Source organism: Thermobia domestica, chromosome 6, assembly GCF_964235325.1.
Source record: "Thermobia domestica chromosome 6, izTheDome1.hap1.1, whole genome shotgun sequence".
In the NCBI taxonomy this organism is placed as follows: Eukaryota; Metazoa; Arthropoda; class Insecta; order Zygentoma; family Lepismatidae; genus Thermobia; species Thermobia domestica.
The window spans coordinates 174,909,324-174,922,652 of NC_137459.1; the positions used below are offsets into that span (position 1 = coordinate 174,909,324).

The 13,329-nt window shown below is 32.9% G+C and overlaps 1 protein-coding gene across 1 annotated transcript in view; it reads right to left on the reverse strand.

Moving 5' to 3' along the window:
* Nucleotides 1-13,329, reverse strand: part of fs(1)M3 (female sterile (1) M3) — a 289,266-nt gene that overhangs the window by 111,856 nt on the left and 164,081 nt on the right. Inside the window, exons 11-14 of the mRNA XM_081762460.1 lie at nt 7,979-8,162; nt 4,764-4,988; nt 2,522-2,667; nt 1,859-1,960 (exon numbers count right to left, since the gene is read on the reverse strand). Coding sequence (XP_081618586.1) covers nt 1,859-1,960; nt 2,522-2,667; nt 4,764-4,988; nt 7,979-8,162 — 657 coding nt within the window. The remainder of the gene's footprint in view (nt 1-1,858; nt 1,961-2,521; nt 2,668-4,763; nt 4,989-7,978; nt 8,163-13,329) is intronic.

The following is a 13,329-nucleotide window of genomic DNA, read 5'->3' on the forward strand; positions in this document are numbered from 1 at the left end:
TATTTCATTGCTTTTTCACCATGTACTTTCTGAAGAAATGTTAATAACTGATTTCTAAAGCAAAATGCAGTGAGATTTGTACTGACTAGAGATAGCCCCGATATTGTTATCCGTAATGCTGCTCGCACACTAAAATGCTACAATATCTGTGATCTAATGCTACTAACTTATAAAACCACTAATTTCCAGTCACTCCGAAAACTTCTTGAAACTGTTTCGAATATAAAGTTCAAATTCGTGTGTGCTTTCAACGAACATTTATAGTTTACAACTTAATTACACAAATCTGCGAAATGAATCTGCGAAGTAAAGAAATATGTGCTCTTTCCTAATTTCAATGAGCTGATTTAAAATGTACCAAGTTTTTACGTATCACGTAGGGATTTTTCTACAATGTGCAGATGAAGTATTTAATGACCTACTTATTTCTGATAAATATTCAGTACCAATGTAAATATAAAATTTATACAACATTGACTATTAACAATATGTAATGAAATCTGGAATGAAACATTTAGAGAAAGCTTCAAGTTATCTGAAATTCACTTAATATGAATTATCTGTTCTACTGCTTAGTTGCAAGCGTGCGCTTTGTAGTCTTGCGTTTGTGATCTTCAGATGGGTTATCTTGCACTAGTCACCAACAATAACCTTACATCATAAGCACATCCCATCGACTTTGATACCTCATTTTGATCTACTGAATGTCTTGGTAGAACTTCGCTCAGCACACCTAAGTTTTAAGAAAAGCAGCCAAGGCAAGAGTGGAGGAAATGTAAATTCAAATTAATGTGACATACATTTTTTGCAGCATAATTTTAACGTCCTATTCGTATCGGTTATATTTGACATTGCCCAAAAGTTGTTGACAAGGTCAATAAATGAGTCCCATGCCTGAATCTTCACGTAGTTCAAGACATTTCTGAATGTAGAATCCTTTATGAGTTTGGCAATCTACGGTTCATCAAAAATGCCATCCTTAATCTCTGTATTAGAGAACGTGAGAAATGTTTGAACGGATATTGGAAACAAGGACCATTTTTGCCCAACGTTTTGACAAGTTGTTTTATTATGCCTAACAATGTGTAAGGAAGTTAACAGCTGAGGGGTTATTAATTCGGAACCTAACTGTCTTCTGGTACCAATCAAGCTTGACATTTTGTTCACGATTCTTTCTCGGAGTTTAGTGTTCCACGATCACGCTCCAAGGTTAAGCAAGACAGTGATTATGATGATAAACGAAATGATAGAGTGAAGAAAATGGGAATAAACGAAATAGCTTCGAGATGACCTATGCAGACTGTGTTTGTTCAGCAGCAAGCCCACTCGGCGTTGGCTGGGATCGAATCGGCGACCCAACGCACCATAAGTGAGCGCTCTACCACTGATGCACATCAGTCACCTTTTAATAATGAAATCCCAACAGCAGAATGCACTCCCAAGCAAACACGACATCTTGTCTTTGTTACAGTAAGAAACAAATGATGGAACAATCTTCAAGGTCTCGATACGGATGTGCGAAAAAGTAGGGGAGCTCTTATCCGGTTCTGGTCTCTAAGGGAAGAATTTACATTTTAAAAAAATGCATCACTGGAAAAACACATTTTCAAATGCCTAAGCATTTAAAATACCGTTCTAGTGATGATTATGAAGGCACTACTTCTAATACAATATGAATGTGTCGATTATACAAAATCTGTAATTGAAAGGACACGACTACTAATGGTTGCCATAGCATTTTATTTGATTTATCTATCACAAAATATTTCATGCTGCAAAATATTCGTAGGCCTGGTTTGATATCAACCAGTTAAGGACCAAATGAATTATTATTTTAATAGGTATTAATATGTATTACCTGTTCTGTCTCTTTAGACCAGAACTGTCCCACAAGATCAGGAAAGTATACCTTCTCTCCTTGCAATAAAACAGTTGAATTGGGAAAACTTATGTTGTATACCTGAAAGGAAGTGAATTATCATATTTACTTGAATATTTATTTCTTTAAGTAGTTTATGTAGATGTGAAGGGAATGTCAACAAGTAGAGTTACACACATACAAAAGGTTCATATTTTGATAACTAATTCGCAAAACACTAAATAAAAAGAGTAGATTATGGTAATTGTGAAGGATTTTATTACAAAACCTTTGTGAATATATTATACAATTTTACTCGTAGAAAATATTCCTAGTAATTCTAAACGGTAATTTGATTTATCACTTCGATGAAAGAAAAATATGAGTATTCAGAAGTTTCAAAGTATTTTGAATCAGGGGTAGAGTTTGCATACTTCTATACATCTCATCTCATTTATATGCTTGCTCTTATGAATATATAAAAAAAATCTAATGCAAATTATTGCTTCCAAATCAAGTTAAAGAAAAGTCTTCGTTACTGCAAAATCTTTCAAATAGCAATCTCAATTTTAAACATGTTCCCAAGATGAAGACAAAATACATCTGACAATCTCTATATTAAAACAAGGCAAATAAATAACTTATTAGGAAGGCAATTCTTACCGTCAAAGATCCTTTAACCGTTATTATACCATTATAAATCTGTAGTAGTTTATCATGCTCTGTTGAGGAATCGAGATAATTGACTTGCACATCATCATCCGTTGTTAAATCTCCTATTATTCTAACGTTGTTAAATATTACAGGACCTGTGAAAATATTTTTAAACAACTTTATAAATCCTGTTTGTATGCTACGAAATTATATTCTGACAGAAATGTACAACATAATTTAGAATTAATCAATCTTTTTTACTCATCCGATTTCAGCACGCTGACAAGGTAGATATTATAAAATACACATTTGTAACATGCTAATGTCGTGCTTATACTTCTTGTGGATACTGCACGTCTCTAATTAAAGAGCACGTTATTAAGTTAACAGTTTTCTCCATTAAAAAGCATGAATAACACGTGCTATGGAAGTCTCTTGAATGACTATATAAGTCTCAAGTCAATCAAAGGAACAGAGATAAAACATCTAAGCTTCCGACTGTTTGCATAAAACTTTAATTACGTGAAATTTAGACACGTCCATACAAATTCGAGAACGCTAAAAGTTTTATGTACTACAATTATTTTCTTTTCTTGTAGTCAATTTGTAGATGATACTGATAAGTTTATATATCACTTCACAACAAACTTTACAAATGCAAATTTCAGAATTTAATACGTAAATTAGCTAGTGGCGGTGATAAAGCTTCAGATAAGCGAGAGGAATGTATTGTGAAGAGGTTAGAAGGTGAAAATCGAGAAGACTACCTAGGGTTTACGATACTATGACTTTCAGTGATATGACATGACAGGACACACATGTATTATGTATGTAGGTATGTATTATGTAAAGAGAATATACAAGATGAACAACCAGTTTCTCTTGAGAAGTTAATAAGAAATCATATGAAATTACTAGATCTTATGCAGAATAACGAGAACTTGAATGATTTGTAATACGTTATAAGCTGAAGCTCTATCAAGTCTTAGAAAATAAATTATTAGGTTTAAGCGAAAGCAACTTTTCTGTTACAGAGACCACTTTTTGTTTGGGATGTTAAAAGTATGTTTATTATTACTGCAGGTATGAACCAGAGAAGGGAGAAATTTAGGATGAGCTGCTACAGGCCACTACGAAGTGCAGAAATTTTAACGATCTGCATTAAAAAAAAAGTAAAAAAAAATGTAGTGAATAGTTTTGCCTAGTATAGGACAACCACCAACGGTATTCGCTCTGGAAGGTCAGTAAGAGCTCTATACGGAGAAAATATCGTCCGTGTTAGAAAGTTTACGGAGACTCCAGAAACAAATTTAACATTCCTAAACACTATTTCGCTTCGACTTTGAAATAAGACTTATACTAGTTTTTATTTATTTATTTATTTACTTGCAGAAGACTCGCGATTATCCGAATCCCGGCCAACCGAGCCTCTGGATTAATCGTTCGCAAAATAACGCTTCTCGCTGTGTTACAGTTTTTATTGTACGGTGATAATCATTTAAACCGGAAACGGTTAACTTAAAACACTTCCGGTTTGAATAAAGTGTTAATAGTGAAGGTGGAACCTATCGTTTGGACGTTGAATGGATTGTAAAATACCGCTTCTCGTATCGTTTTTGTTTTATGGTGACAAACGCTGAAACCGGAAATTACTAATTTTAACTGCTTCCGGTTTGGATAGAATTAAGCAAAGGGAACCTATCCTTGAGACGCTGAGTCGCCTGCAAAAAAAAAAAAAAAAAAAAAAAAAAAAAAAAAAAAAATCGCATCTCGATATCTCTTACCATTTTTGCTGATAACTGTCGACAGGTAGGCGGACGGACGAAAAGAAAGCCGTTCTATAATACTTCCGATACCTATGTATAGCATAGCTTGGAAGTCTAATGTATTAAGGGGAAGTATAGTTCTGATATTATATATTTTTTAAATCTCCACCAGTTATACAACAATTGTTGACATAGCTAAAAGATATTCAAATTATAAATACTTTTTAAAAAAGTAAGTTTTTGTTTCATAAAATGTACTGGTACCCAAATATCTTATTTGACAATGACTGATGTGACAGATTATATACAAAATTCATAATTGAATATAAATAAATGTTTGTTTTAAAGAAAACCCATTCCACCGTCATATTATTTACATCAAGATCTCATCTAATGCAAATTTTAAAAGCACTGGATATAATTCTAAATTAAAGGAAAATATTATTGGATATGTCAAGACTGATTCCATAGTAAGTAACACTCACCTTGTATATTATTTTCCCCTGTCGTTTTTGCTACATCCTTACTTATATCCACGCCATTAATATTATCTGAATATACATTTGGAGCACTAATGCTATGCACATAAATAGTCGAAGAAATATTTTGATCCGTTGTAATAGTCATCATATCTGTAACACTGAATCCATTAAGAGTATCTTCAATTTGTAAGTTAGTAACTTTTACAGGTGACGTAAAAGTTAAAGTACCTAAAAGAGAAGTCCGACTATGAGATCTTATTCCAACTTAGCAAAGAAATGAAGTAAAAAATTTAAATATATCACCTTCAGTATATGAGTACTGTACTGAGTTAAATGGCACAACAAGATAATTCACGTAATACATTTATTTATTAATTCATATGGGAGTACATTGCAATGGTCTGTTTTGTTTTCAAATTAAATCCTAGATCTGGGAATTCAATCGCTTCTCAAGAGATAGCGGTTCAATCGCTGGGAATTCAAGAGGTAGCGGTTGCATTCCCTGTTCAGTAGATGGCAAATGTGTTCATCGGAAGTGGGCCAAACTGTGTTTCGGACAGTTGCATCTAACATTGTGAAGATGCAGAACACACACTCCATTAATAGCTCTTCCTCATGAAGAATTACTGGATTGCAAATTCAATTACAGCTACGCAAAGGATATACCGGGGAAAATTTTGTGTTCCCAAACCTCCCAAAAAGAACACAAAACTGGCGTCAGTGTGCAAGTTGGAAAGTGGCAAGCATGACTTATCTATACTGCAGACGGTTGCTGACGTTAATGATCGACTGGACCGACCACCTTGTAAGTGATTTAGACGCTTGTTGCAGGAAACACGTATTGAATGTATCCAAGGGGTGCAATGAAAACTCAGCTAGAAGCACATTGTATTTAGGATTATCCCCTCCGACAATTGCTGAAAGAAGATAACGAGAGTGTGAAGTAGTACTTTGGTATGAGGAATTTATCATGAGAAATCAGGGCATATTGGACTTCATATGATTCATAAATGAGCCATAGTACCATTTGTATGACAAAAACACTCGTGCATAGGTCGCCGGAAATCTATATACCATTCAGAAACTTGTACATCTATTGAAGGTCTGAATCTATCTAATATTTATTATATATATGTTCACGCATAATATCTGAAAATAGTGATCTGAGTAAAATAAGGAAGAGCAACGGCTTTGGCGTTCTCTTGTCAGTTTCCGGGCTAGCTGACATGAACTTCTTGACACAATTTAGGCTTAAATATCAGAGACCGTCACCATTCAGCTTAGCGACTTTGAAAGCTATGGATTCGGTACGAATCTCAATCATTTTGAACATTTCATCTTTCACACTTTCTCACCCCCTCTTCAGGTCGTTGGGGCTGCACTTTGACTTAGACGGCTGAACATCGAAAGTGTCCCTATTAATCTCAATGACCCCGAAAACTATAGATTCGACACTAACATCAGTCATTTTTGATTATGTTTACATGTCACCTCTTCTCACCACTTTTAAGGATGTCTTACCTTCACAATATTCTTTTCTAGATTGTATGTCATGCACGTATGTCAACTTGTTTTTAGAAATGAATTTACATACCTTGTTTATTCTTCCTAACATGAGCAATTATTGAGATATTATATGTTTTCCCCTAAATTTTAAACCACCTCTACCTCTTTGAAGCCCTTGTATCCTCCCTTAGGATACAAAACAAAAAGTTCTATATAGCTTGCGGTCAATTCCAGGTTGTCTCTCTTCGGTAAAATCACTTTGAAGTATACCAAGTCAATGGTGTGGATCTGTATACCGGACAAACACACATTCATTTTTATAAAAGTAGGGAACTGAAAACTGCGGAGTATAGATGGATTTTCATGAAACTGGTTGAGCACGAACAATGGAATTGGGCGATATGAAGCTGTGTCAAGGGTATTTTCAACAAGACAACTCTACGTACCATACTTGAAGGTAGTCTATGGAACTGACTTAGAGTTTATTTGGAAAACGGGTAATTTCTAAGAAATCTATGGACATCAATATCACCCGAGTACACACTAACCGTTCAAACATGGGTCTATGAAGCAAAACGTTACATGCGAGATCAATGATGTTGACAGCACAATTCTGAAGAAAGAAAAAAAGAAAGGAACCGGAAACATGGAACAACGTGTACAGTCTTCAGCAACAAGGTAGATATTTCCAGAATTCACCACAGCCGTTATATATCTCAGACAGACTTAATTGGGTGTGCAAAAAATTGTTGTTAGCGCCATTCGTGCCGGAATGAATAAATAATAGTTAGTCCTATGTGAATAACCTAGTACTTCTAGCATGCTTTTTATACATTAATCCACTGAAATTTTCATGAGCGTATTCGACTCATATGCCCTCTCAGAGCACTGTAAAAGACAAATTTATAAAAATAAAGAAGTAAACAAAATTGCGCCTTCCATCTCATTAGATTATACCGAAGCGCAACTAAGAAATAGATTGCGCTTTTTTGTACTTATTTTTTTTATTTATTTTTGTTTATTAGTATATTTCATTACTTATAGTAAATGCGAATATCAATTATTACTATTTTCATAAGACTATTGCAATCAGGAATGTATTTGTAATTGTGAAAAGTATTCGCTTTGAAATGTTAAAGAAAGTTCCGTAGCTTCTAACAGTAAACAGTTTTGTATAGCTCGTACAGAAGTGTATACAGCAACATGAGATAGTAGTATTATTCAAAGTTTTATACTTTGTATACTATTAGTCTCCCTGGAGTATAAGCAGGATAGGTGTCATCACTCATACTTCAACGTTGGTGAAGGTTTCATGAAGTCAGTTCAGTAGTTTTTGACTTCAATAAAGACTAATATTTATATACACTTCCATTAAAGTGTATTATTATAGATATTACTGTAATAAGGTACAGGTTAATCTATCTGCTGTCTCAAACTTCTGCGTACTCCATTGTAATGGGTCCAGTATCTTTTGTTGTATTTAATAAAAGCCCTGTGCTACAGTACTAAAAGGAATTACATCTCCTCCCGAGATAAAAGAGAAAATTCAGAAAGGCTCTTCATAATCTACATTTTTCAACACTGTATAAAACTGATCAGTTTCAGTACAAGATAAATAAAAACAATTTTGTCACAAATTCAGTTACCAAATGTAAATTTCATTACTCTAATATAATATTGCTAGAATAGTAGTATTTTAATATCATTCTTACCATCAATCACTTGGTTTTGTCCTTTCAGGAACAAAGTAGACAGCCATTGATCCCACTTAATGTTATTGATTGTATTAACAGTAAGATTATGAATAATTACATTTTGATGGAGGGTTAAACCATGCATATTGTAAGTACCAAAATCTCGTCTAACTAAATTTTTTAGCCAGTCCGAAAAATTCACCTAAAATAAGAAGGTAATATGTAATTAAATTTATTCTAGTAAATAAACGGAAGATTACTTACAAAACAGGAATCTTTGTAAATAGATTTGCTGAAATGTGTAAGGAAGGAGAGACAAACTGATACTCAATAAAATTTGTTCAACTTATAATGAACAATATTACTCGTATTACGAGTACTGTTCTTATTAATACTGAGAGTTAAAAAAAAAAAAAAAAAAAAAAAAAACGTACTGTAGCGTTATCGAGGATTATTTATATTTTTTCTTTTTCATCTCAAACCAAAATCGGAACACATTTCGGAAAAAAAACAGAGGTGTGGGGAAACAAGTAATGTAAATGAAGCGTAAAATGAAAATGAAATTTGTAAGTTTTACGTCCCACGTTTATGCCGACTAGGCTAAAGTTTTCTGTATCAGAAATTTCACTCAAATTATTTAAAATCCGTTAATTCTGGAATCTTTGAAACAAAATTATTCTCGTCTGTAAAAATAAAAAATAAAAAAAATCGTATAATTGTTAGAATAATTATACGAAAAAAATGTATTTGTGTTAAAATATTAAATACCAACAAATAAGTGAAAAAAATATAAATGGTTCAGAACCAGAGTGAACTCAAATGATTCATATCTTTATTCACTTCTTATATGTGTATGCAAATTAAATTATGTCTGTATTTATGACTCAGTGAACTAACTTGGAGCAATAAATTACATCATCTGTAAAAATAAAAATAAGTAACTAAATAAATAAAATTTAAAAATAAAGAAGGCTACTAAGCTCTTCAAAAGAACATTACATATCACGGAGAATATTAGATGTTTCAAAAGCAGTGCTCCCAATGAAGGGAGAACTAAGTAATTATTATTATTCCTATAGAAGTTCAATTTGTGTTTGAAAGTTTATTAAAAGGAAACAGAAATTACAATATACATAGTACAAATTACAGAAGTACATCGGAAATTCCAGCTGTGCAAAAAATATACGTAAACAAATTTAGACAGAGAATCTAACTAAATTATAGAATAACAATGTAATGCAAACTATTTTTACAAAACTCCAAAGGAAAGAGGAAGAAAAAATACTCAATGGGAATTGGATAAACCCAAATTTCCTTTATTTACATTATTCTTCATCCTTGTCTAAAGGAAATCGGAGTTCCAGATTTCCTGAACTATTCAACATACCCGGTATTCCAAGGATGATAGGGATATGGATTTCCAGAAGTCCCATTTCCCGGTCCCGGGCAGTGTAACTCAACATTAATTCAAATACAGGGTGTCCAATATACAATGCAACCCGGAGTTTGGGATAGTAAAACTTTTGAACCGGAAGCGGTACACAAATAATTGTTATACCAAAATGAAGCCTTGTTTATGCATATATTTTTAAACTAGGAAGCAACGACTGAAGTACACTAGGAATCATACAGTGTTGCCAAATGTAACCGAAGGTGTAAATCATTTTTTTTTTTTTACAAGACACGTAAATTGACTCATAACTCATACGTATATATGTTCTGTCGTTAATTTTCAGTTTGTATAGTTGGAGTAGCTTGGAAACTATGGAATGGAAAAAAGAATTTTTCATTTCCACCGATAACTAATCGGATGGGGCCTCTGTAAGGAGTTACTAGGGAAAACGTGGTTTTCATACATTAACATTCTGAATTGGCAACAGTGCTGATGTTGCAGTGCATCAAAGGGTGTGTTAAGGATCTGTCTACATTATGCAATTCCTAAAACAATGAAAAAACTTTGAAATTATCATGATAAAACTTTTACTTACATGCACCCGGCAACACTGCTATTCACTGAATCAAAACGGGGGCCTTCCAGAATCTGCCGTAGAACTGACAATTCTGTTCGTGATAAATAGCAATATTGCCGGGTGCATGTAAGTAAAAGTTTTGTCATGATAATTTCAAAGTTTCTTTATCATTGTTTTCAGGAATTGCATAATGTAGACAGATCCTTAACACACCCTTTGATGCACTGCAACATCAGCACTGTTGCCAATTCAGAATGTTAATTTATGAAAACCACGTTTTCCTTAGTAACTCCTCACAGAGGCCTCATCCGATTAGTTATCAGTGGAAATGAAAAATTCTTTTTTTCATTCCATAGTTTCCAAGCTACTTCAACTATACAAACTGAAAATTAACGACAGAACATCTATACATATGAGTTGTGAGTCAATTACGTGTCTTGTCAAATAATAATAATAATAATAATAATAATTTACACCTTTGGTTACATCTGGCAACACTGTGTGGTTCCTAGTGTACTTCAATCGTTGCTTCCTAGTTTAAAAATATAATGAACAAGGCTTCATTTTGGTATAACCATTATTTGTGTACCGCTTCCGGTTCAAAAGTTCTACTATCCCAAATTCCGGGTTGCATTGTATATTGGACACCCTGTATTTTTGTTTGAGATAAGTGTTCACGTAAGCAGATGCTTGTGTGCAGTTTCTTTAAGTCAGCTTATTAATACATAAATTTAAGTTAGACGTTATTTCTGTAATATTGTTTCCATTTATTCATTTATCATATTTCTACCCATTGTGAAATTAAACGTTCGTAGATTTTCACGTTACTTATTTTTTTATCCAAATCGGTAATTTATTGTAAATTTTTGTTGCTATACAATGAGTCTGATATCGTGTTTTAGATCTAGTTGTTCTTTTAAAAAAAAATCTTCCTGGCGACGAGATTTTAGTAACTCTTCTATGGCTATCAGCCAGGTGAAGGTATTGGCATTCGACGTTTCAGGGATTGTAATGAAGAGACCGGAGACGTGAGCATGTATACATAGTGACTATTTGTTCTTATTGTAGGTAAATGTGTGTGTGTTACACTTCTAGTTGCATATGTATGAAAAATTAATTGCTTCCCATTCATTTGTATTATTTCTCAGGTAAATTAAAACAGATTTCTTATATAATTTATTAATAGATAAAACTAAAGATTCTTCATATAGAGTTTCTAAATTTACTCTTTCACCTAGTAGTTTCTTAAGACATTATTTTGCTGTACAATGATTGGTTTTAAGTGTGTGGAGTAAGCAACACCTTAACTTACACCGTAATTTAATATGCTCTCTATAAGAGCATGGTACACCGTGGTGCAGTATTTGCAAATTAACATTTCTCAGTTGAACAAATTTGTATGGCAAGTTTCTTAAAACTTTAGTAAGATATTGAACATGGTAATTCCACTTTAAATGTTTATCAATGTTTACTTCTAAATATTTTAAGTTTTCTTCTCTAGTAAGGTTTTTACATTGACCTCTTGTAGCACTTTCACAATTAATGTAATTTTAGTGATTATTAGTTGGCAGTCCAATAGAAGTGAGTGAGTGTCAAATATCTAGTTTTATCAACATTTAGTACTGACTGACTATTACTAAGCCATATTTTTCACAGCTCTAATTCGGCTTTTAAGAATGTTTTATCCCATGTCTCGCTAGCAACAGTGAGGGAAGTATCAGCGAAAGGTTGTATACCCATCTATTTCTGAGTTACATAAATTACTAATACATACTAAAAATATAAATAAAATCTTTCAGTTTCACGTCCCAAGAGTATGCTCTTTAGGTTAAGGGAGACAGATCATTAAGGCAAGTGAATGATTGAAAAATCTGTGGAATAAGAATATGGAATTAAACGGAGGTACCCCCAAGAAAACTAGGGACACGATGTTGTCCATCACAAACTTACTTGGATAGGGATCGAACCAGAGGTAAGCGCTGTACCACTGACCCACCGTGCCCCATTCTAAAATAAGAACTGGTTCTAGGACTGTTCCTTGTGGCACGCCATACTGTATAGTTCTACATTCATTTCGAAAGTTTCCAGTACATACATACATATCATACCATATTATATTATATATATATCCACACACACACACAGAGAGAGAGAGAGAGAGAGAAAGAGAGAGAAAGAGAGAGAAAGAGAGAGAGAGAAAGAGAGAGAAAGAGAGAGAAAGAGAGAGAGAGAGAGAGAGAGAGAGAGAGAGAGAGAGAGAGAGAGAAAGAGAGAGAGAGTGAGTGAGTGAGTGTTTTTTTTTTGTTTGTTTTTTTGTTTGTTTGCTTGTGTTTGTTTTATTATTTAAATAGCTACCAAACAAAGATAACTATATTTCTCCTATTCCACATTCCTCAGGCTTGTATAGCAGAATTTCATGTGACATTGTATCAAATGCTTTAGCTAACTCTAAAAATACTGTTATTAACTTTTTTGTTTTCTAGTTTTTACTAATAAATTGTTAATTTATGTATAGCATCTAATGTTTTTCTATTATTACGGAAAGTCTACTGATTCGTTTGAAAAACACTGTTCCATAAAAGCAATTATTCTTTCTTAAAATACATTTCTCCAATGATTTGGCACAATTACTGAGTAACGGAACTCGTATATAGTTAGTTACATAAATTGTTGACCCCTTTTTAGATATAGGTTTTATGACTAGAATTTTGAATTCATTCGGGAACGTTCCCGTTTCGATACTTAGGTTAAATATGTATTGCAGTGGTTTAAGTATATGTTGTTTACATTTCTTTAATGTATTTACATTTATTTAATCTATTCCAGTTGCCGTTTTTTATTTTAATTGGTTAATGATGATCTCAATTTCTTGTTCAGTGATGGGAGTAAGATTGAATCAGTTGCCTTTATCTTAGTTTTAAAGTTCTTTTTTAGGGTTCTCCCCATTTAATATTTCACCCACACACATTGAGCATAGTTACTAATAACATAGGATTTAGTTCAAATTTTACCAACCCTTTTTCTGAATGTGATTCACTTATTTCTATTTCTTATTCTTATTTATAATATCAGAGATAACTTCACGCAGTTAACTTGTATTACTTTTACGTTTAGAAACTTTATTTATAATACACAATTTTCATTTCTCTCAATTTTCATGTTTTATGTTTTGTAAAAGTACTTTAATTCTATATTATTTTTGTTATTTATAAGTAATGGACTAAGTCTACCTCTTTCTCGTATTGAAGGTATTAATCCTTTTGTTATCCATGGTTTTAGCTTTCGAAATTTACTATGTGCGCTTTTTAAATTTTTACACTTTTTGGATACAGGATTTAATATTATAAGTAACATTTTTAGTTGATGTGTTTACACAAGTACCTTGGAATACAGTTTTCC